At 50.8% G+C, this 23,646-nt stretch overlaps 1 protein-coding gene across 1 annotated transcript in view; it reads right to left on the bottom strand.

Annotated features, from left to right (window-relative positions):
• Positions 1 to 319: 319 nt before the first annotated feature.
• Positions 320 to 23,646, bottom strand: part of ZBTB7C (zinc finger and BTB domain containing 7C) — a 113,127-nt gene continuing 89,800 nt past the window's right edge. The window contains exons 2-4 of the mRNA XM_063128271.1: positions 18,310 to 19,473; positions 3,963 to 4,628; positions 320 to 493 (exon numbers count right to left, since the gene is read on the bottom strand). Coding sequence (XP_062984341.1) covers positions 3,992 to 4,628; positions 18,310 to 19,457 — 1,785 coding nt within the window. The 5' untranslated portion in view covers positions 19,458 to 19,473 and the 3' untranslated portion in view covers positions 320 to 493; positions 3,963 to 3,991. The remainder of the gene's footprint in view (positions 494 to 3,962; positions 4,629 to 18,309; positions 19,474 to 23,646) is intronic.

The following is a 23,646-nucleotide window of genomic DNA, read 5'->3' as shown; positions in this document are numbered from 1 at the left end:
AGTTATAAATAGAAAAATTCCAAAGGATTTCCCAACCCTCCCTACCACATCCCATTCTGACAATGAGGAAACACAACCCCAAAAAATGTCCCTTTTGCTTCAAGTTCTTGTAGATCATACAGTACTCAGAATCTTTGGATATTTTACATGGACTCCAAATCGTAGACCCAAAACGTAACATAACAACCCCACCCACCCACCAAACAAATCTCCCCAAACCTGAAGGAAACGGTCAACTGCAAAACAGTAGCTCAGAAAGGCGTCTGTACATTTAAAAAAAAAAAACCCATAAAAGTTCTGATGTTGTTCTTGTTTTTTCTTCTCCACATCCATTTGGTGCAAAGAAAAGATGTGTTTTGTTGGATTTTGAACAAGACTAGGCAGTTTGTGGAGGCAGTTCAATTTTCAATACAGTCTTTCAGTAAGAAAAAATTAAGTCCTTGATCCTGGATGGGTCCCTTGATGAGGGAGACACAGCAGTGCTGAAGAGGGCCTGTGGGTGGGAAAAGAAGCATCAAGACCATTTCAGAAATGGAAAATTCGCTCCATTCCTCCCCTTACCCGCCCCAAACCTATGGTCCTACAATTTCCTTTCACTGTTATTGGAAGGAAACTTGAAGGAGGAGGAGGAGGAGAAGACTTAGGCCGGGTCTAACGTGGCAGAGGGGGGAGGATCTTGTGGTATGGTTATCGTGAGATCTCCCCCTCTGTCTACACACGGCGCATGATGTCCCAGGAAGAAGAGGACGCCATTTTGTTTTTGTTTTTTTAAAGGAGAAGGAGCGCATGAGTGCTCGAACACAAAATGTAAGTTGTTGGGTTTTTTTTTTAAAAAAATCCCTGCTCCCCCTGACCCCACCCTCAATGGGCCCCATGCCCGGCTCCTCGCGGTTACTTGCGAGGAGCTGGGACAACCCGCGACACCCGGCCACACGTTCCGCGGTCTCGGGATCATCCCGAGGCCGCAGAAAAAGCAGGCTAAAAGGGTAGGGCGATATCCTGGGCCAAGGGAGGGATCATCCCTCTCTGCTCCGGGATCCCCTGTGCATCATGTGAATGCACAGGGATGATCCCGGTGCGATCCCCAAGATATCTCCCTGTCTAGCCATGCCCCTAATCTACACGAAGCAGGATATTGCACTATGAAAGCGGTAACATAAAAGGCAGGAGCCACACCAAGCAGGATAGAGCACTATGAAAGCAGTATATGGTATGTGTCCATGCGCCCCAATAGTTGTCAGTGCACTTCAGTACCGCTATAAAGCAGTAGTGTGGGCTCCTGCCTTTTATATACCGCTTTCATAGTGCAGTAGCCTGCTTTGTGTAGATTAGGCACATGAAGAATGCCTCTGATATTGGAAGTTACACTTAGCCATCAGGACTAGTAGCCACTGATAGCCTTCTCCTCCAGGAATTTATCTAAAAGGGGGTTGGATAAATTCCAGGAGAAGGCTATCAATGGCTACGAGTCCTGATGGCTTCAGTGCAACCTCTGGTATCAGAGGCAATAAGCCTGTACACACTAGTGGCTGGGGAACATGGGCGGGAGGGTGCTATTGCATCATGTCCAGCCTGTGGTTCCCTGGTCGATGGCTGGTTGGCCGCTGTGTGAACAGAGTGCTGGACTAGGTGGACCCTTGGTCTGCTCCATCAAGGCTCTTCTTCTGTTCTTAAGAAGAAGCGACAACAGCAGCAGCAGCAGCAGCAGCAGCGGAATAGGGTCCCATGTTTAAAAAACAGGACCTTATGAAACTCAAAAATTTGATCCCAGATTGCACCAGCCGGCTTATGAAGTGGGAGCCAACACCTTAACGCACCCCTGTTCTCTCAACTGCATCCAAAAGCTGCCGAAATCCCTCCTCCGGCAAAATTAACTTGCTTGCCTCAGTTTGCCCTTTCTGTGCAATGGGTTGCTGCTGCAGAGCGGAGATCTGTGGGTTCCGAGAAGCACTTTTGTGCTGGTGCTGTTCTACAGGTGACTGACTCCCCCTCCCACCTCACTGCTTTGAACGCTTGATATCGCAGTGAACTTGCATGCGTCCCTTTTCCATATGATGTGTTGGTGCTGTACCAGAGACGTGTGTGTGTGTAAAGCGGTACTTTAGTACAGGTTTGCAGGACCTGTCATTTCCCTCCCATTCTGAAAGCTAATATAGGCTGGTATACTTGGTATATATTGGCCCCGCCCTTTGCCTTTGGCCCCGCCCACATCTAGGGCGCAGCTCCTGAGAGCTTCCCTGAATTGGGATTCGGCCGTCGGACTGAGAGAACTTTAGCGTGTTGTTGGGATCAGACCCAAATACTTTTAATGTGTTGCGTAAGTGTCCTCAGGGCCTTTGCAAGAGAGGAGGATGGCTAGAAAAGCAGATGGAGTTTGCACCATCTAAGTAACCCCTTGGCTCTGCCCACGGTCACCCTGCCCTCTTCCTAGGGTGCCCATATGGAAAGGAGGACAGCGCTCCTGTTTCTTTAATGGCTGTCTAGAAAAGGGAATTTCAGCAGGTGTCATTGGTATGCATGCAGCACCTGGTGAAATTCCCTCTTCATCCCAACAGTGAAAGCTGCAGGAGCCCTGCCCTCATAACCAGATACAAAAGAGGGCAAGGCCCCTGCAGCTTTCACTGTTGGGATGAAGAGGGAATTTCACCAGGGGTTACGTGCATGCTAATGACACCTACTGAAATTCCCTTTTCTGTGAAACTGTTAAAGATGCTGGAGCCCTGTCCTCCTTTCCATATGGTCACCCTACCTCTGCCCCACCAGCCCCAATGGGCACCAGCCACCACTACCAGCTTCCCATTAACAGGAAATGCATTCAGACGTGTATCTCTGTCCCCATTGTGATACTAGTCCCGTGTAATCTCTAGTAAAGAAAAACCTCTAAGCAGCCCACGGACTCCACATATATTTTGGTCTGTAAAGCAAATAGTAAAATATGAATAGAGGATAAATGTACCAGCCTCTGTCAATAATTTGATTTAAATTCAATGTATTTCTTTTGATTGATTTACTTCTTCCCTTTTCCTTTTCATGCTTTTGTTGATTTTGTCTCAGAAAATTAATGAAATATTTTTTAAAAAACCACCAAGTCATGTGTAAAACTCTAGCTAGAACTGGGTTGGGGCAAAATTCCTTAAAAGGAGGGAAGAGAAAAACCACAGGGGAGAAGAGAGGAAGTTGTGTGTTCAGTATGTGTCTTGACCAGCCATGGGGAGGGGGGAAATCCAACTGGTGCACCAAACTGCGCTGCATTGATAACCGGCCAGATTGATAACTGCGACTAGAAAGTTCTAGCATATTAAGACCCACTCTGGCCCATTTGCATTGGCTGCCTGTATGTTTCCGAACCCAATTCAAGGTGCTGGTTTTAACCTACAAAGCCTTACACGGCTTGGAACCACCATACCTGACGGAACACCTTTCCCGACATGAACCTACCCGAATGCTACGTTCAACATCTAAGGTCCTCCTCCGGGTGCCTACTCCGAGGGAAGCTCGGAGGGTGGCGACAAGAGAGAGGGCCTTCTCTGTGGTGGCCCCCCAACTGTGGAACAATCTCCCTAATGAGGCCCACCTGGCGCCGACATTGTCATCTTTTCGGCGCCAGGTCAAGACTTTTCTCTTCTCCCAGGCATTTAGCAATATGTAATGACCGTGGGTCTGTTTTTTTTGGCTCATCGTTTTTAAGGTTGTCATAGTGGTTTTAAATGTATGCGTATTTTGCCAGTTTTTGTGGTTTTGAACCTTTGTAAATTGTTTTTAAGTGTTTCTATCTTATGTGAACCGCCCAGAGAGCTTCGGCTATGGGGCGGTGTACAAATGCAATAAATAAATAAATAAATAAATAAATAACATTAATGAAATAAACCGCCGCCCTTTTATGGCATCCCGAAGAGGCGGCCCGAAGAGGCGGCCTCCCCCACGCTAGGCCCAGCCCTGGTCATTATTTTATGGCAACATACCGAAAGCATCCATTGGCTAGAAGGTGGCTTTAGTTGCTAGCTTCGGAAATGGGGCCGAGGTGGTTGAGTCCCGCCAGTCCATTGAACCCCGTACTCCACGGGTCAGGGAGGGAGAAGTACGGACGGGCCGAGAGGCTCTCGTTGTGGCCCAGCGCAAAGGCAAAGAGGCCGCCGTTCCGCTCCATGTCCAGATGGGTCCTCCCAAACAGCTTCATTTGAGTTTCCTCAAACTGGCTCTCCAGCTCTTGTAGGTTCAGGGCGCTCTTGGCCCCGTCCATAAAATGCTTCGGGCTGGGGCCCGGAAGGCACAGGGCCGCGCTGCCGAGATGGCTGCTCATCTCTTCCAGCGCCGGAGGCACCATGAAGCTCTTGTCGTCCGCCTGGCCGTTGGGCGCAAACAGTAAACTGGCCGCTCTCCAGGTGGCCGGCTTGCGCCCCCTCCTGGGCCGGGAGATCCGGCAGCTCTGGCGCTTGATGTGACGGTGCAGGTGGTCCGAGCGCGTGAAGCTCTTGTAGCAGAACTTGCACTGGTAAGGGCGGATGCCCGTGTGGATGCGCATGTGGTTCTTCAGGTCGTAGTTGTGGACGAATTTGGCGTTGCAGTGGATGCAGAGGTAGGGCCTCTCGCCGGTGTGCTTCCGCATGTGGATCTTCAGCTTGTCCTGCCTGCAACAATGAGATGGGAGAGAATCGCGTCAGCTCAGGAACGGCCCACAGAACCATGGAGTTGGAAGGCACCTGCCCTGTACCGTCTACTCCGGGAGGGTTGGGCCACAGGGTCATGGGCCACATCCAGGTGGAAACAAAGGATGCAAATTCTCAGGATGCTGAACTTTTTATGTGAAGGTGGAAGAGCCCGACGCGTTTCGGCCTGTGTCTTGTCAAGGCCTTCTTCTGAGGGTTGTAGGAAGATGCCTGCAAGAATCTTCTTATCAACAGAATGTCTTTCTCAGGTTGTTAAGGCAAGGTGACCCTATGGAAAGGAGGACAGGGCTCCCGTATCTTTAACAGTTGTACTGAAAAGGGGATTTCAGCAGGTGTGATTTGTAGGCATGCAGCACCTGGGCCGGATCTACACTATTGCTTTAAAGCGCTTTGTAACAGTTTTATAGCACTTTAAAGCAGTTAAAGTGCTTTGTAACTGTTATAAAGCGCTTTAAAGCAGTAGTGTAGATCCAGCCCTGGCGAAATTCCCTCTTCATCGCAACAGTTAAAGCTGCAGGAGCTCTGCCCTCCTGGCCAGATACAAAAGAGGGCAGGGCTACAGCAGCTTTAACTATTGTGATGAAGAGGGAATTTCACCAGGTTCTCCATATATACAAATGGCACCTGCTGAAACTCCCTTTTCTATACAACTGTTAAAGATACAGGAGCCCCTGTCCTCCTTTCCATATGATCACCCTAGTTAATAGAGTCGCTATTAACAATCTGAGAAAGACATTCTGTTGATAAGAAGTTTTTTGCAGACATCTTCCTACAACCCTCTGAAGAAGGCCTTGAGAAGACACAGGCTGAAACGCGTCGGGCTCTTCCACCTACACATAAAAACTTCAGCATCCTGAGAATTTTCTTCTCACTTTTTTCACCTGATTTGGGTGCTTTTCCCCCTGTTTTTGATCATTTGCCACATCCACCCTCCTTGGGCTCCCAATCTGGCCCTTTGGTGTTCCCCCAAAGGCCCCACCCCCTTTCCCTGGCCCCACCCCCTTCTCTCAACTGCCAATCATCTGATGGTTTCCCAGCTTTTGCATGTCCCCCCTCCCTTTGTAAAGGGTAAAACACCTCTCCAAAAGCTTCGTTTGTGGCAGAAAGAGCTTTAAAATGAAATATGCAGGTATTTTGCCCCTGCCCCTTTTGCTTTTGGCCCTGCCCCCTGCTGGAATGAGTGCTTCTCTAAAATTGAATTCAGCCTTTGGGCTGAAAGAGGTTCAACACCCCTGAGCTAGTCCAGCCCCCAAGTTAAAATAGGGTACCTCATAGGGTGACCATATGGAAAGGAGGACAGGGCTCCTGTATTTTTAACAGTTGCACAGAAAAGGGAATTTCAGCAGGTGTCATTTGTATGCATGCAACTCCTGGTGAAACTCCCTCTTCATCACAACAGTTAGAGCTGCAGGAGCCCTGTCCTCTTTTGAAACTGACCACTCTAGCTATACTAGTGATGACTCTAGCTATACTAGAGTGACCAGATACAAAGGAAGGCAGGGCTCCTGCAGCTTTGTGATGAAGAGGGAATTTCACCAGATGCTGCATGCATACAAATGACACCTGCTGAAATTCCCTTTTCTCTACCACTGTCAAAGATGCAGGAACCCTGTCCTCCTTTTGATATGGTCACAATCTCAAGGGTATGCGTAGTGGACAAACATAGATCGGTTTAACTGTAATGCCTCCGGCCAACATAACCTAGAAATTGTAAGTTTGGGGGTGAGGAGGCGGCTAGGAATCTCTCCCAAAGACTTCTCCACAGTCTCAAGACCCACCACCACCACCAAACCTACAATCCCCAAAGGGATAGCCATTGTAGCGTGTGGCAACTAAAACAGGAGAGGAAGGACTTCTTCACACAGTGCATAGTTAAATTATGGAACTCTCTACCACAAGATGTAGTGGTGGCCACCAATTTGGATGGCTTTAAAAGGAGGTTGGATAAATTCTTGGGGGAGAAGGCTATCAGTGGCTACAAGCCCTGATGGCTACGCGCTACCTCGAGTATTAAAGGCAGTAAGCCTGTATACACCATTTGCTGGGGAACATGGGTAGGAGGGTGCTGTTGCACTCGTGTCCTCCTTGTGAGTTCCTTGTCAACAGCTGGTTGGCCACAGTGTGAATGGAATGCTGGACTAGATGGACCCTTGGTCTTTTTATGTTCTTATAAATCTGATAGCACCTTAAATATTAACTAAGGTTTGATTAACTTTTGTGAATATATATTCATTGTGACATGAGCCTTCACAATCTAGGGTCCATTTTGTTTGATGCAAGTAGGCTCTCGCCCACGAATGTTTACTCCAAAATAACGTCGTTTATATTTATTGTGCCACCAAGGGTTCATTTGTGCTACAATTCCCAAAATTCTTTCAGTGGAAACAATGAGAGCTGAACTATTCTAAGTATATATGTATTGTAGGGTCGCTTTGCATACTGCATCGGCCCTTGAGGGATCACCTTCAGAGAGCAAGGAGGCCACCGTAGGGCTTGTGGTTAAACCCTGCTCACAGGGAACCGGGGCTTGAGGAATCTTCAAATAGCACTCTTCAAATATTTAAAAGGTTGTCACACAGAGGAGGGCCAGGATCTCTTCTAGATCCTCCCAGAGTGCAGGACATGGAATAACGGGCTCAAGTTAAAGGAAGCCAGATTCCATCTGGACGTCAGGAAAAACTTCCTGACTGTTAGAGCAGTACAACAATGGAACCAATGACCTAGGGAGGTTGTGGGCTCTCCCACACTAGAGGCCTTCAAGAGGCAGCTGGACAACCATCTGTCAGGGATGCTTTATGGTGGATTCCTGCATTGAGCAGGGGGTTGGACTCGATGGCCTTGTAGGCCCCTTCCAATTCTGCTATTCTATGATTCTATGATTCTATGAATCCATTACTGCCAAGTGGCTGCTTGATGCACCCCACCATGACTTCCGCCATGCACTTTCATGTGCCTTAAAGCATCTCTGAGGGATGATATTGACTGTCCAAACTTGTGATTGGTTTTTTTGAAGACCTCCAAATAAGAGCTCTCACAAGATCTCTGCAGCGCAACACTGATATTTATTCTTATTTAATTTTCTTAATTCATTTGAAGATTTGAATTTGAAGATTTGAAGATTCCTCTTGTCACACAGAGGAGGGTCAGGATCTCTTCTCGATCCTCCCAGAGTTCAGGACACGGAATAACGGGCTCAAGTTAAAGGAAGCCAGATTCCGGCTGGACATCAGGAAAAACTTCTTAACTGTTAGAGCAGTGCGACGGTGGAATCAATTACCTAGGGAGGTTGTGGGCTCTCCCACACTAGAGGCATTCAAGAGGCAGCTGGACAACCATCTGTCAGGGATGCTTTAGGGTGGATTCCTGCATTGAGCAGGGGGTTGGACTCGATGGCCTTGTAGGCCCCTTCCAACTCTGCTATTCTATGATTCTATGATTCTATGATTCAGAGGCAACGTATTTGATCGTACTTGGCATACAAGGTGGGCTACATCTTCAAATTCTCTCTGTGCTCCCTCGAGTTGGGCTAACCTGTGCAGACGGTTGGGAACAGGGAAGCGTACCTTCTGCAACTAAGGTGGGCTGAGGCAACCAAGCTGTAGCCCATATCCTGAGGAGGGGCTACGGCAAACCCAGAAAGTAGGAGACCAGGGGACATCTATTTCTCATGATAGCTATAGGTGCAACACGGAGACCATCCTAAACGCTGTCACTGAAGCTCTCCGCGCACAAAGATCAATGCACAAACCCGCCTTAAGCTCTTAGAGCCAGAAGGTGGCAGCACAAACCCACAACCCAGCCCACCCCCTGGGCTGCCTACTGAGGGACGTATTCTGTTCCATGGCGCTGCACGGAAGAAGATGTACCCCAAAGGGCCCAAGGCCGGGGAGAAGCTGGTGGCTTCATTGAGGGCTGCTTAAAAGCTCCAACGAGCTGGAAGTATCTTGTGAATGAACAGGGCCTCCATTTCTGCCGTTCTGGGCGAAGGCAGAGCTATTTCCCGTGCCAACATCCAGAAAGATTTGGGTCACTGAGGACATCAGCAATCATGTCATCCAATGGAGCCACATGACTCGCGCCCCAACCACACAGAAGAAGGTGGCTACAAATCACCTCTTGCTGGTAGGACCATAAGAGACATCTCAGCTTGGAACAGGTGTCAAGAGTGGGCCCTGGCAGCTACCTGAGGATGCCACCTGCTGCCATGGGGCTACCCCAAGTTAAAAACAGGCCTCAAGTAGCAGGGATTGGAAAAAACATCTTATAGTAACCTTGCTAAGCTATTGCCATCTATGTAGACCATGGGGGGGGGCAGGGGGGTGAGAACCTGTTGGCCTTCCAGATGTTGTTAGACTCCAGTTGCACCCATGTCCTGTTTGTGGGTTTCCGTGGACATCGGGTTGGCCACTATGTGAACAGAATGGTGGACTAGATGGACCTTTGGTCTTATCCAGCAGGGCTCTTCTTATGTTCTTAATTGTCAACAGCCTCAACCAACATGGGACTGATGATGGCCGAGCCCACCCCTGTGAGGACAGTATCGCACTGGCTTAGCATGTTCATGACAAAGCGTGAATGCTAATTAAAAAGCATGGAATTGTGGGCATCTCCACTGCAGGAGAAACCCACCCCAAGCTTCTCCTCCTGGTTATGAAGAGAATTGTTGACATTCCTCCCTGCTTTTCTTCCTCCATTGTTAGTAAATGCCCCATGGGAAATTGTGTCCAGACCCTCCTTTCCACCTAGCTGTGGGAGCTCCTGAACAACATCTGTCCTGGGGAGTTGGAGGATAAGGCTCTAAGTTAGGGTGACCATATGAAAAGGAGGACAGGGCTCCTGTATCTTTAACAGTTGCACAGAAATGAGAATTTCAGCATATATATGGAGAACCTGATGAAATTCAATCTTCATCACAACAGTTAAAGGTGCAGGAGCTATACTAGAGGGACCAGATTTAAAAGAGGGCAGGGCACCTGCCGCTTTAACTGTTGTGATGAAGAGGAAATTTCACCAGCTTCCCCATATGTACAAAGAACACCTGCTGAAATTTCCTTTTCAATACAACTGTTAAAGATACAGGAGCCCTGTCCTCCTTTTCATATGGTCACCCTAACTCTAAGTGAGTACTAGTCATGATGGCGACATGCTAAATCTGAGACTGTATGTTGGGGAACAACAGCAGGAGAGGGCTCTTGCTCTCATGTCCTGCTTGTGGGCTTCCCATTGGAGCATCTGGATGGTCACTATGGGAAACAGGACACTGGACTACATAGAAACTTGGTTGGATCCTGCAGGGCTATTCTCTTATTATTTTGAGATAGAGTGGGGAGTTCTTGCTAAAAGCAAGTGAGAGAGGGGGACGGACGGTCATCTCCACCAAGCAGGATATTGCAAGATCTGAAAGTGGTATGAAAGCAAAGCAGTATATAAAAGGCAGGAGCCACACGACTGCTTTATAGCGGTATTGAAGTGCACTGCAGGATCTACACTATTGCTTTATAGTGGTACTGAAGTGCACTAACTGTTGGGGCTCATTGACACGCTTTCATAGTGCTATATCCTGCTTGGTGTAGCTGTGTTCTGGGCCCCAACAGTTGTCAGTGCACTTCAGTACCACTATAAAGCAGTAGTGTGGCTCCTGCCTTTTATAGTGGAATATCCTGCTTGGTGGAGATGAGCCCAGAGAGAGAGATACTGAGGCCATAGCTAGACCTAAGGTGTATCCCTGGATCGTCCAGGGGTCAACCCTGTTCATCTAGGTGACACACAGGGGATCCAGTGCTCAGGCAGGGGCGAACCCTGGAGGATCCCAGGATAAACCTTAGGTCTAGCTGTGGCCTTTGTGAAAGTGGGTTTACTGCCTCATAGCATCCCTGTTTTCTGAATCACTCCTTGCACCCAAGGGAGCAGGCTACAGATCTGTTGCAACAAGGAAGCTTTACATGCATAAGGCACCAATCCAGTCCTTCTGGTTTAAGGATTTAGTAGGGGTGGGCCTTTCCGGGGTGGGTGGGACGGGGTGGCTGGCTGCATTGTCATCTCAAGGACCCCACCCCTGCCGCCACTGAAATCCCCACTGCCGCAATTGCTGCATCTTTTGGGAGCACCTTTTTTTGTTGTTGCAACAGAACCACACTTCCAGGAAACTTCTGGGAGTGCAATTCTGCTTGCAAAAAAAAAAAGGGTGCGCCCTCCCCGCCTTATTTACTTGCAAACGTGCTGTGGTTTTTCAGTGGGGTGAGGTGAGCCCCACCAAAAAAATGGCCATTTGCCCATCCCTGCTAAGAGCCAGTGGTGGTGCTGGGCTAGGCAATCTCAAGCAGGCGTTCATGCAGCCTCATGCTCGCCCCAACATGTGGGACGACTGTAACCAGGCTGAGTTCGCACACGGAGAGCAGTGGCCGTGCAGTCGCTTGAGCCCACTCCCGTTCTGGTTTTACCATGCATTTTTTATTGCACCGCCTCAGTGACCATGCACGGGAGGCCTTTGTAAATGGCAGAATCGCTCTCTGCATTCATTGAGAAATCAGGCTACGGGGACACCGTGAAGGAATACCGCAGCAGCTTTCATCCTCCGCACAGACTCCACCTTGACATGCGGCCAATTTGCACAACATCTGTAAGGGTGGCTAGCCACGTCCCCCCTCCCTCTTTTTGGCTACAGGCTACGCCATGGGTGTGGCTACAGGTTGCTGTTTACCTTGGGCACAGATTGGGGCACCGCACCCACTCTCAGCTGAAACAACGTCAAGTCAAAACCTTTACTTGGGAGGAAAGGTCTCTCTATCTCCGTTTTGTACAGCGGCCAACTCCAAAACCGGAGTCTACAAGCAGGGCTTGAAAGGGAAAATAAACCCTCTCCCACTGTTGCTCCTCAGGAACTGGTAATCCCCGCCATCTCCAGGTAGGGCTGGGGAAAACCTGTCTGAAACCCTGAAGAGCAGCTGACAAGTATTCAGAATAAATATACTGGGCCTGATGGACCAGGCGCCTGGCTCAGTATAAAGCAACACAGCTAGATTCACACAACATGCTAACCCACACTCAGGGCTCATCTACACCAAGCAGGATATTCCACTACGAAAGTGGTATGAAAGCGGTATATGGTCTGTGTCAATGGGTCCCAACAGTTGTCAGTGCACTTGAATAACACTGTAAGGCAGTAGAGTGGCTCCTGCCTTTTATATGCCACTGGTGTAGATGAGCCCTCAGTGTTTGAGTGTTGAACCGTGGGTTGTCTGTTGAACTGGGGGTTAGCGTGTTGTCTGGACCCAGTTCTTCTGTTCTCATACATTCAGGTATGCTACCTGATGATGTGGACGTTACGTGTAGCAATAGGTAGACGCTCGCTTCCTCCAGGGATGTCTCTACTCCCTTCCTAAAGGGAACGAAGCCAGTGGCTATCGCTACATCTTGTGGCAGAGAATTCAGAACATTGACTACACAATGTACGGAGAAGAACTTCTTTGTGTCTGCCTGACTCTGCTGCCAAATGATGTCACCGGATGAGTTGGAGTTCCTCTCTTGTAATGCTAGAAGGAAAAGTTCCCACTCTCCACACCTGGCGTAATTTCATAAACCTCTACTTCAGCCTTGCCTGACTGGGCGCCCTCTGCGTGCGTTAGACTGCAACTCGCAACATTCCTAGCTAGTAATCCCAACACATCTGGAGGGCGCCAGGTTGAGGAACACTGCTCAATTTTGACCCCTCCAGGACCTGCACGGTTGTCTTTACCTCCCACCCCCACCCGAGACTAAGGGCACGATCCTATGCAGGTTTAGACAAGTATGCTGGGAGAGGATCTACACGTCGTACTGAAGGCGCTTGCGTGCGCCTTCAGTGCGCCCCCAAAATGATCGTGTAGATCCTGCCTTCGAAGAGACGGAGGAAGAGGTGGAGGAGGCGGGGCGCCTTCTTCCGCCGAGCTCTCCGCCCCGGGTGGCTCTTTCCCCGGCAGCAGGAGGCCGGCGGGGAGGTGGGTGGCGGCAAGGATGCGGCCGGATTCCCCAGCCTCCTCCTCCTCCGCCTCTTCCTCCGTCTCTTCGAAGGCAGGACCTACATGATCGTTTTGGGGGCGCACTGGAGGCGCACACAAGCGCCTTCAGTACGACGTGTAGGTCCCCTCTGGGAGTGGTAGGGTTTTTCTATCCAGAGCTGCCTAGGATTGCACCCTAAAAACCCTCAAATGTTTCCATCTCTCCAGGTACAAAAAACGCTCCGACCCTGCGGTCATTGGATTGTCCTTTCCCAGTTCCATGAGATCTTTCCTAACTCCATGAGTTCTTTTCTTCATTTTTGCATCCCTTCCCTCTCGAAAGAAAGGTAGGGCCAAACCAGTTGCTATTCTAATTGCCTGGTGAGCAAGTATGCCTTGGGTTTGATTGTTTTTGCAATTACTACTAGGTGTGGGGAGTCCTGATTGTCATCAGGACCACAGCATGCCGGGAGGGGAGGCTTAACCCCTTCTCTTCCCAGCTCTGATCCTAACAAAGATCCCTCCTCCCGATGTGGCAATTAGCCTTTGGGAGAGAAAAAAGCTCCCCTCTGTCCACAAGGCTAATTGCTGCACAGGAAGTGAGGGGGATATTTCTTTTGTAACCACGAGTGGGGTGGGAATGGTTACTCCTTCTCTGCATGCTGTGGTCCTGATAACAAGCAGTCCCCTGCTTCTTAAAACAACCACCACCACCACCACCACAACAACAACCGGGGCCGGCGCTGCCATAGAGGCAGCTCAGGAGGCGGCCTAGAGCGCCAAGGTAAGGGGGGCGCCGAACGGCGCGCCCGGAAGCCGGTCTCCCACAGCGGCAATGAGAGGGTGGCTTCCGGGCGTGCCATTCCGAAGCCGCCCCCACCCCCACCCCAGCGTCCTGGCTTCGAAGCTAGGAGCGTCTTCTGGCCGGACGCTGGCTTCGAAACCAGGATGCTGGGGTGGGAGAGCCAGCGGGCGGCTTTGGAACGGCGCACCCAGCTGGAAGCCGCTCTGGGAGAGTGGCTTCTGAGCATGCCTTTCTGAAGCCAGACGGCCTCCCGCCCCCCGCCCCCACACACACCGCAGCGTCCTGGCTTCGAAGCCAGGAGTGGCTTCCGGACGGGTGCTGGGGTGGGGGGCGGCTTTGGAACGGCGCGCCCAGCTGGAAGACGCTCTGGGGGAGCAGCTTCCAGGCACCTTTCTGAAGTCAGCCGCCCGCCCCCCACCCCAGCATCCTGGCTTTGCTTCAGCTGGGCGGGTGAGATGGCACCCCACGCCCAGGTATGCGGGGGTGGGGACGCTGGGGGTGGGTGGGTGAAAGCAGCTCACCTGCCTAGGGTGCAAAATAGTCTGGCACTGGCCCTGACAACAACATTAATTCCTAGGTATGGTTGCTCACCAGGTACCTGTCTGAATCTTACATAAGAATACAGTAGTGTAAGGATGATTACTTGAGATCTGCCAGACCAATTTTGCTCACTTTTGTTTTAAACTGAAGCTCGAGCAGGGTAGACTTGCAGAAAATCTGGAAAGGTCAAAAAAGTTCAAAGCTCAAGCTTTAATAGCAATTAATTTCCTCCTCACCAAACAGGCAGGGCAGTCCTTCCACCATGGAGATGGCGGACAGCCCTGCTTGGCCAATTGGTGTGGCGCGAAGGTGTTCCCTGGCTGTGTGGCTAATCTGACACCGCCAGCGGGAAGGGGGAAGCGGACAGAGGCAGAGAATCAAGCGGTGTGAGGGAGGGGAGAGGCCGTGCCGTGTGCAAATTTCAGAGGGGGGAATTCACTATGCATGAGCCACAGTTGCGTTATTCTTGAGACCCTCTGTGGTGAAGGGACTGAGGGGTAAAATGACAGGAAAGGAGAAGGACTACTAAACAGCTTGGGGCCAGGCTATCTGAAGGAACGCCTCCTCCCAAATGTACCTGCCCGGATCCTAAGATCATCCTCAGGGGTCCTTCTCCGTGAGCCCCTGCCAAAGGAAATGAGGCAGGTGGCTACCAGGAGCAGGGCCTTCTCTGCTGTGGCATCCTGGCTGTGGAAGGAGCTCCCTAAAGAGTTTCACCTGGCACCTACACTATACTCTTTTAGACTCCAGGTGAACACCTTTTTATTCTCTCAGGATTTTAACAGTCTATCAAATCAATTTTAACTTTGCTGTTTTAAATTTGCATTTTAACTCTGTATTCATTTCCGCATTGCTGCTCGATTTTATCCTGGCTGTGTTTTTATATTGTATTTTATATTATGCTTTTACACTGCTTATTTTATATTTGGAATGGTTTCTATAGTTTTAACTTTTGTAAACCGCCCAGAGAGCTTCGGCGATTAGGGCTGTATAAAAATGCAGTAAATAAATGAATAAATAAATACGAGTGCCCATGGTGCTGGGGTTTTACCCTAGCATGTAAAGAACTGCTTTAAGCCTCTCTCACTTTCTCTCTCTTACACACACAATACAGAGGGCATGTCTAGACATCCCGGGAGGGAGGGGGCAGGATCTCAAGGTATTCTGCTTGGGAGATCCTCCCCCCCCCCCGGTCCAAACGCGGTGCGTGACATCCCGGGAGAAAGGAGGGCGCTGCGCTCGCCATTTTTTAAAAAAAAAAAGAACAGGAGCTGGAGTGCACCTGCACTCCAGTGAAAAAGTAAGTAAATAAATAAATAAATCCCCAACACTTGAAGAGCTCCATGCCCTGCTCTCGGTTCCTCGCGTTTACTCACGCGGAGCTGGGATGAAACCGGGACAGCCGTCCACACCTCCCGTGGTCTCAGGACGATCCCAAGACCGCGGGAAAAGTCGGAATTAAAGCCGTCCTGGTTACCCCGGAGAAACGGAGGGATCATCCCTCCCTGACCCCGGGGTCCCCTGTGCATCATGTGGACGCAGGGACGATCTCGGAGCGATCCCCGGGATAAGACATGGTGTAGATATGCCCACAGAGAGAGAGAGAGAGAGACTGACAGAGACTCCTGTTTTACACTTTTCATAGCAAAAGGATGTCTTTTTTAAGGAGGACCAACCAGACCTGCACAGCCTTCACTAATCCCAGCGAGTACCACAATGTTCCCTGCCACAACAGGCACCCATTCATTCTGAGAAGATTTGTGCTGGCACGTAAGGTCACAGCTTGTGCTTTAGGGACGGCCCATTCAGCTTGTTTGCAAACAGCATGATGCAATTTGGGCGGGGAAGGCAAGAGCTGCCCCCGCCCGCCTGTGTGTGCCGAACGGATTTGTGAATTGTCCCACCGTCGGCTTACATGTCGATACCAGCCCAGGGGTGCATGAATCAGTCCTCGCTTCTACGGCAGCCTGTTTTGCCCAAACAAAGCTACAACCGTTCTCGTCGCTAGCGCTGCAATCTGACATGACTTTGGGGGTGGAGGGAGGAACTGGGGCGCAGTCCTGGTGCAGCCTTTTCTTTTGGAGCACCCAGTTAGCTGGGGGAAAGGTAATAACGGCCGGGGAAGGCAACGGCAAACCACCCCGCTATAAGGCCTGCCAAGAAAACTTCAGCGAAAGCTGGCGTCCCTCCAAGAGTCAGTAATGACTCAGTGCTTGCACGAGAGGTTCCTTTCCTTTCCTTTCCCCATACCTGCTGCCCTCCAGGTGTTTTTGGACTAGACCCCCCTATCAACCCCAGCCATTGGCCATGTTTGGCTGGGGCAGATGGGAGTTATAGTCGAAAGGCTGCTTTAGAGCTACCCTCAGGTGAACCCTGGGGTCTGAAGGAACTTTCATTGGTATCCCTACCAGATGGTCACCAAGATATAAGAAAGTATTTCTAGTACCAAAGCTTGTAGAGATCATTTTCTGAGAGCCAAGGCAGTTTGAGGATGTTAGGGTAGATGGACTAATGGTCCAACTTGGGATAAGGTAGGGGCGAGCACTTTGGGCTGGGGGGAATCCACATTTTGTTTTGCTTTTACTGGTGAGCTGGGGGGCAAAATAGGAGACAGAGACAGGCTGGAAACTTCCCCCTGAGCCATTTGCTGACCTAACAGGAATACACAAGACTGACTTATCACAGATCAGGGATACTAACACAAAACTCTACAACTACCCGGAGACTTGTGCAAAGACCTGGCCAAAGGCAACCAACGAAAACTTGTATTTTACAGGTGAGAAACACGAGAACACGAAAAAGAGTAGCAACTGGCTCAAGGCCATCCAGGGCAGATCATCTTTCTTTTCTTTTCTTTTAACTCCCGTCTTTACTCAGCCTTTGCTGATCTCTTACAAATCGCCCCAAATTTAGCCAGGGGATCTTGATCCGCCTTTTGCCCGCTCTTAGCATAAGGCGAACTTCATACGTTCATAGAGCAGCCTTACTCGACTTGGCACCACTGGCCAGGCTGGCTGGGGATGATGGGGACTGTAGTCCAAGGTTAGGTCTAGGCTGTGATAGAGCCTTTTGAGAATGAAATAAACTTTCTGCCGGGCTTTGTTTGAATGCAGCACCTCGCATTCACCTGGTGCAGCTCTCTAGATAAACAAACTTCTTCCCCATCCCCTGATGGTCCCAACCCTTGTCCCCAGGGTTTAAATAGATTAGAATTTCTCTCCCCCCCACCCCACCCCACCTCTTTGGGCTCTCAGCATCTTATGCAGGCCTGCTGTTCCCTTTCAAAAATTGCTCGAAAAGCTCAGTGAATTAAATTGGACTGCAGAGGCAAATAAATTCCCAGGTCTGGTCTTGCAGGCCATAATTAATGGGTAATGAGCAGGGTCTTTTAGCATAATAATGCTCTCTGACCAGAAGCTTATAGCTGGAAGAGGAAAATGCTGATTCCCAAGGGATTCCCGTGAGCTGACTGGGAACAATGCGGACACCACCTACGAGGAGCAAGCCTCTGGGGGTGTCCCCCCGCCATGTGTATGTGCGTGCAGCCCCTGACCCCCAAGCCAGGCCCACAAATGGCTCCTGGGGCTGAAAGTGCTGTGCACCCCCTGCTCTAGTTGAAACTACACGTACGTTTCCATCCCTCAAAACTTATGTGTGTGTTTTTTAATGGAGGCTTCACCTCCATAACGTCCTTCATATGTCCACCGCCAAAATATCCTGCCTCGTGACTCCCTCCCGTATTACTGAATGGCTACGATCAACTCCTGTGGGGGAAAGCAAGGGACCACCATCTGGGCAGGCGGTATCAGACTACAACTCCCACTATCCCCAGCCAGCATGGACAGACCACCATCTACCAATTGGATCTTGATTTCTGAAGGATTCCATCAATATACAGACCCCCCTCCCTGGGGATTTTGCTAATAGGAGGCAGTACGATGCCTCCTGCCACTGTCCACGTGTATTGGAAGGCAACTCCTATACTGGCTGGGGATCATGGGAGTTGTAGTCTGACGCCTGTTTGGGGGGAAGACTGGGTTAGCGTAGGACCAGTGAGATCAAACTTCAAATCCACCATGAGCCTATTTAAGGTCTCAGAGTGATCTAGGCTGGCCACTGCCTCAGCCTAACCTACCTCACAGGGATGTTGTGAACACTCAAGGGCCAGGAGAGAAGAACAGATGTCACCCTGATCTCCTCAGAAGAAGAATGGCATTTGAAAATGTAATATATATGCAGCATCTATATATGCTGTATATATAGCATCTTATATTAATTCTTGCTAGAGCATCTAATACTTTTCTTAATGTACACAGCAGACCTGGTAAATCGGACTTCACAGATATTGCACATATATGGCTTCTCTCCCGTGTGGGTCCTCATGTGCCGCGGCAGCTTCCCTGCCCCCATGATGATTTTGTTGCAGATGGGGCACTGCTGGGATGCTTTGGGCTTGATCTTCCTTTCTTCCGGCCACCGGGGAAAGACCCCCCCAAAGTGGGCGGCGCTGAGGAAGTTCAGGTAAGCGCTATAGTCGTTTTCGGCCTTGATGTGGCCCAAGTGGCCGGCTGGGCTGTTGGCAAACATGTCCTTGAAGAGGCTGTTGGGGAACGGTGCAGGCGGGGGCTCTTCCTTCTCCTCCTCCTTGATCTTCCTCTTTCGGATCACCAGGTCCAGGGGGCTGTTCTCCACCTGCTGCTCCTCCACTTGGGAGAAGGTGCCAAAGTCTCCGTTCCACAGGTGAGGGAAGAGGTCCGGCACAAACGGAGACAGGGCTGGCCTCCGCTCTGGAAGGCTAGCTTTGGGGTACAAGTTCTCCCTTAGGAGGGACTCAATGGAGAAGTCTCTAATCACGCCCAGTGAGCTGCTGGAGCTATTGGTGGGGAAGTGGTTGGAGAAGCCACTCTGCGTTTCCGAGTAGGCTTCTTCAGCGAGCTCAGATTTGGAAGGACTTTGGTGACAGCTGATGTCTTGGACATCTGTAAGGTTCTGGCTTGCAAAGTCTTCTGCTTCCTCCTCCTCGTCCTCCTCTTCCTCCTCCTCTTCTTCCTCCTCCTCCTCCTTTTCCTCCTCCTCGTTGCCGGGCTCCATGATTTCGAGGCAGACGTTGATGATGCACTGGATCTCCAGCATCTTGGCCGCGTTCAGGATGTGCTTGACGTTGGAGGTGGTGATGGTGAGCGTCGAGGTGTAGGCAAACTCCAGGATTGCCGAAAGTGCTTCAGGCTTGACAAAGTCTATCTCGTAAACGTAGGGCTGGTCTGCTAAAGTGCCGGTAGTGAAGAGTTTCTTAAAATATTGGCTGCAGGCAGCCAGGACAGACTTGTGGGTCCGGTATTCTTGGTCCTGGACGATGAGGATGACGTCGCAGAGGAGGCCGTTGTGCCGCTGCTCGTTCAAGCCACAAAGGACGTCGCTGCTATGGTTTGGGAATGGGATCCCAATAAGGTCTTCAATGCCATTGGCCATGTTTTCATTTAGAGTCCTAGGATGAAACACATACACACATACAAAGGGATTAGCACCATAGGGACAGAAGAAGAGCCATGATGGATCAGAGCAAGGGTCCACCTGGAGACTATCTACACGTCGTACTGAAGGCGCCTCCATGCGCCCTGCATGCGCCCCCAGTACGCCCCCCAAACGATGGTGTAGATTCTGCCTACCTGCAGCCCAGAAGAGACAGAGGAGGAGGAGGCTGGGGAACCGGCCGCGTCCTTGCCGCCACCCGCCTCCCCGCTGGCCTCCTGCTGCTGGGATAAGGGTCGCTCTTACCCTGGCAGCAGGAGGCCGCCGCTGCCGCCACCTCCCTGCCGGCCTCCTGCTGCCGGGATAAGAGCGACCCGGGTCGGAGAGCGACCCTTATCCCAGCAGCAGGAGGCCAGCGGGGAGGCGGGTGGCGGCAAGGACGCGGCCGGTTCCCCAGCCTCCTCCTCCTCTGTCTCTTCTGGGCTGCAGGTAGGCAGAATCTACACCATCGTTTGGGGGGCGTACTGGGGGCGCATGCAGGCGCCTTCAGTACCACATGTAGATTCCCTCCTGGTCCAGCATTCTGTTCACACAGTGGGGAAACTCACAAGCAGGACACGGTGCAACAGCACCCTCCCATCCATGTTCTCCGCAACTGGTGTACCTAGGCATACGGCCTCTGATACTGGAGACAGCATAGAAGCCATTAGAGGCCGGTAGCCACTGACTGCCTTCTTCTCCAGGAATTCATCCGATCCCCCCTTTAAAGCCACCCGAATTGGTGAGCATCACTACATCTGGTGGAAGTGAATTCCACAGTTCCAGTATACACTGTGTAAAGAAGCCCTCCCTTTAATTTGACCTGGAGGGAATCTACACGTCGTACTGAAGGCGCCTGCGTGCGCCTCCAGTGCGCCCTCAAAACGATGGTGTAGACGGAGAAAGAAGAGACGGAGGAAGAGGCGGAGGAGGAGGCGGCTGGGGAACCGGACGCGTCCTTGCCGCCGCCTCCCCGCCGGCCTCCTGCTGCCGGGGTAAGAGCCACGCGGGTCGGAGAGCTCGGCTTCCGCTTCCGCTGAGCTCTCTGACCTGGGTGGTGCTTACTCCGGCAGCAGGAGGCCGGCGGGGAGGCGGCGGCGAGGACGCGGCCGGTTCCCCAGCCTCCTCCTCCTCCTCCTCTTCCTCCGTCTCTTCTTTCTCCGTCTACACCATCGTTTTGACGGCACACTGGAGGCGCACGCAAGCACCTTCAGTACGACGTGTAGATTCCCCCCTGAATCGCCCACCATTCAGCTTCATGGGATGACGCCATTGGTTTCTCGCATTATTCCTCTTTAGCCATTATTCATAGTTATCCATAAAGTCATCAGCTACAGCTAGAGCAGTAACTAGAAGGTAAAATGCCATTGTTTGTTTGTTTGTTTAATTAAAACCGTGTGCTGCCTTTCTATTTAAAGCAGCATACAACAACTGAATCACAAGAATTGGGGTGGGGGGAACATTATGACATTCTGAAAGGGTGAAAGTATTTTGTGCAATGCTTGTTTTTCAAGTGTTTCCCCAGATTCCTCTAATCTGATTGTAGAAAAGATCAGGAACCCTCCAGCTGCACCCCTTATCTTATTATTTATTTTATTTATTACATTTATATACCGCCCCACAGCCGAAGCTCTCTGGGCAGTTTACAACAATTAAAAATGGTAAACATTAAAAGTATATAAAATTTTAAAACCATCAAAACATAAAAAACAGTATAAAAACAACAGTATCCATTTAAAAACAACAATTCTGGGGTCCATTAAAAACAAACTTAACGTTGTTAAATGCTGTTAAAATGCCTGGGAGAAGAGAAAAGTCTTGACCTGGCGCCGAAAAGATAACAATGTTGGTGCCAGGCGAGCCTCATCGGGAAGATCATTCCACAGTCGGGGGGCAACCACTGAGAAGGCCCTCTCCCTTGTTGCCATCCTCCGAGCTTCCCTCGGAGTAGGCACTCGGAGGAGGACCTTAGATGTTGAGCGCAGTGTACGGGTAGGTTCATGTCAGGAGAGGCGTTCCATCAGGTATTGAGGTCCCAAGCCATGTAGGGCTTTATAGGTTAAAACTAGCACCTTGAATTGGGCTCGGAAACATATAGGCAGCCAATGCAAACGGGCCAGAATCGGTGTTATATGCTCAAACCTCCTTGTTCCAGCTATCAATCTGGCCACCGCATTTTGCACAAGCTGCAGCTTCCGGACCGTCTTCAAAGTCTGCCCCATGTAGAGGGCGTTGCAGTAATCTAATTTGGAAGTTACCAAAGTATGGACAACTGAAGCTAGGTTATCCCTGTCCAGATAGGGGCGTAGCTGGGCCACCAACCGGAGTTGGTAAAAAGCACTCCATGCCACCGAGGCCACATGAGCCTCAAGTGACAAAGATAGTTCTAGGAGAACCCCCAAGCTACGAACTATTACGAACTATCTATTCCATTAAGGATGTTTTCAGGTGTTCATTGCAGAGCCTCACACTGTTGATATATTATGACGCCACCCTTCCTCCAAGGAGCTCTGGGCAGCACGCAAGGCTCTTCCCTCATGGTATTTTTTACAACAACCCTGCAAGACGCACTGATGTTGCACAAGCGCAGAATCTGAAACTGTGCGCATCCTTAGAATGTAGGCTTTAATTTGGTCTTTCATCAAGTGTCTAGTCCTCATGGCTGCGAAGACAGGCTTCGAACAATGCGGACGAGAGCTGAGACTTAGCTGGATAGCCAATGGCTAGGAGGCAGGGCTCTGGGCCCGTGTGTTGCTCCTTACCACTTCCTGAGACCGGTCGAAGGCTAATTCCGTACATTATTTCAGCAAGTGCAGGTTTCAGTGGTTGCACAGGCCACCAATTCATCTTTCGTTGATGGGTTTGTTTGTTTTTAACCCCCAGCCCTCAGCCCAGAGCATCCCATCCGAGCCATCATGGTTATCTCGTTCTTTTCCTCTGTCAACCCCTGCTCCAGCTTCTCTCTTGCCTCTCTGTCCTTCCTGTTCCCGCCTCCCCCGCCAAAAAAAACGCTGCCAATGCAATCCTGTCCTAGCACTGCGTTGATGTGCTCCTTATTGCTGCTCCATCTCTGCTCCTTTTGAGATCACATTAAGAAAATCACGATGAACATCGCCGGCTGCTTCCAGATGCCCCAGACGCATCATGTCTCAGCCGTCGCCGCCACACGCCAGACATTAAGCTCCTTGTTCTGTCCTTCAGAGCCCTCCGTGATCTCATCCCACGCCCTGCCCCAAATCCTCCCCTCCCTCAGCCTCCTCTGTCTGCTCTCCATCTTTATTTAGACTCTTCCCGACAAACGGAGACACCTCCCATCCTTCTCTGGTGCCTCCGGTCCCCCACCTTCATTTAATTATCCCTCCCCGCGCTGGAGCGCGCCTCGCTCCCCATGTCTCCGACATCCTTCATGTGACAGATCGTCCCTTCCCTACAAGACTTGCTGGGTGTCTCATGCGTTTCCAGCGCAGGGGCTGTGGCTTCCCTGTGGTGGTGGTGGTGGCGGGGAAGCGCGCACACACACCTGCACAGCTCCGATGTCAGGCCGAGCTTTGAGATGGCTACCCTAGGCTGCGATGCAGCGGAGCAGGTAGGGGCGTTGCAACGCACCTGGCCACGATAGCAGCCACAGGGAGCCCACTTCGGCCAGCCGTAAGGTTGGCACATAGCCACTGGGAACAGGCGCTGGGGAAAGGTCATGAAAGGCCGTTTCCTTTCCAGTTGAGGCTGATGAACAGCCACGGCCGGCCACTCAAAGTCATGGGCTCAATGAGGTGTTCCCACACGTCCTGCTTGATTCCGTGACGTATGGGGTGTAGGGATAGCCCGGGACGGGCTTTCGCAAAGTGGTGCCCTCCAGATGCTTTGGACTCCACCTCCCATTATCCCCCACCCAGCCTGGCCCATGGTGAGGAATGCTGGATGTTGGGGAGGGAGGGACACAGACATTGGGTGGAGGAGCACTCGCTTCTCTGCGTGCGCCTTTTTAATGTTCTACTGCTGCTATTGCTGCCACTACAGGCATTGGCAAAAATGTTTGTTTTTGAAATAATTAACAAGAAACTGATGCTGCTGCCCTGCTGCCTGCAACAGGCGTTCCTGAAACTATTCGAAAAAGATTACCCACCCCCAGACACACACACACACACATCCC

This window comes from Elgaria multicarinata, chromosome 6 (genome assembly GCF_023053635.1).
Source record: "Elgaria multicarinata webbii isolate HBS135686 ecotype San Diego chromosome 6, rElgMul1.1.pri, whole genome shotgun sequence".
Taxonomy (NCBI): Eukaryota; Metazoa; Chordata; class Lepidosauria; order Squamata; family Anguidae; genus Elgaria; species Elgaria multicarinata.
This window is presented reverse-complemented; position numbering and strand designations above follow the sequence as displayed.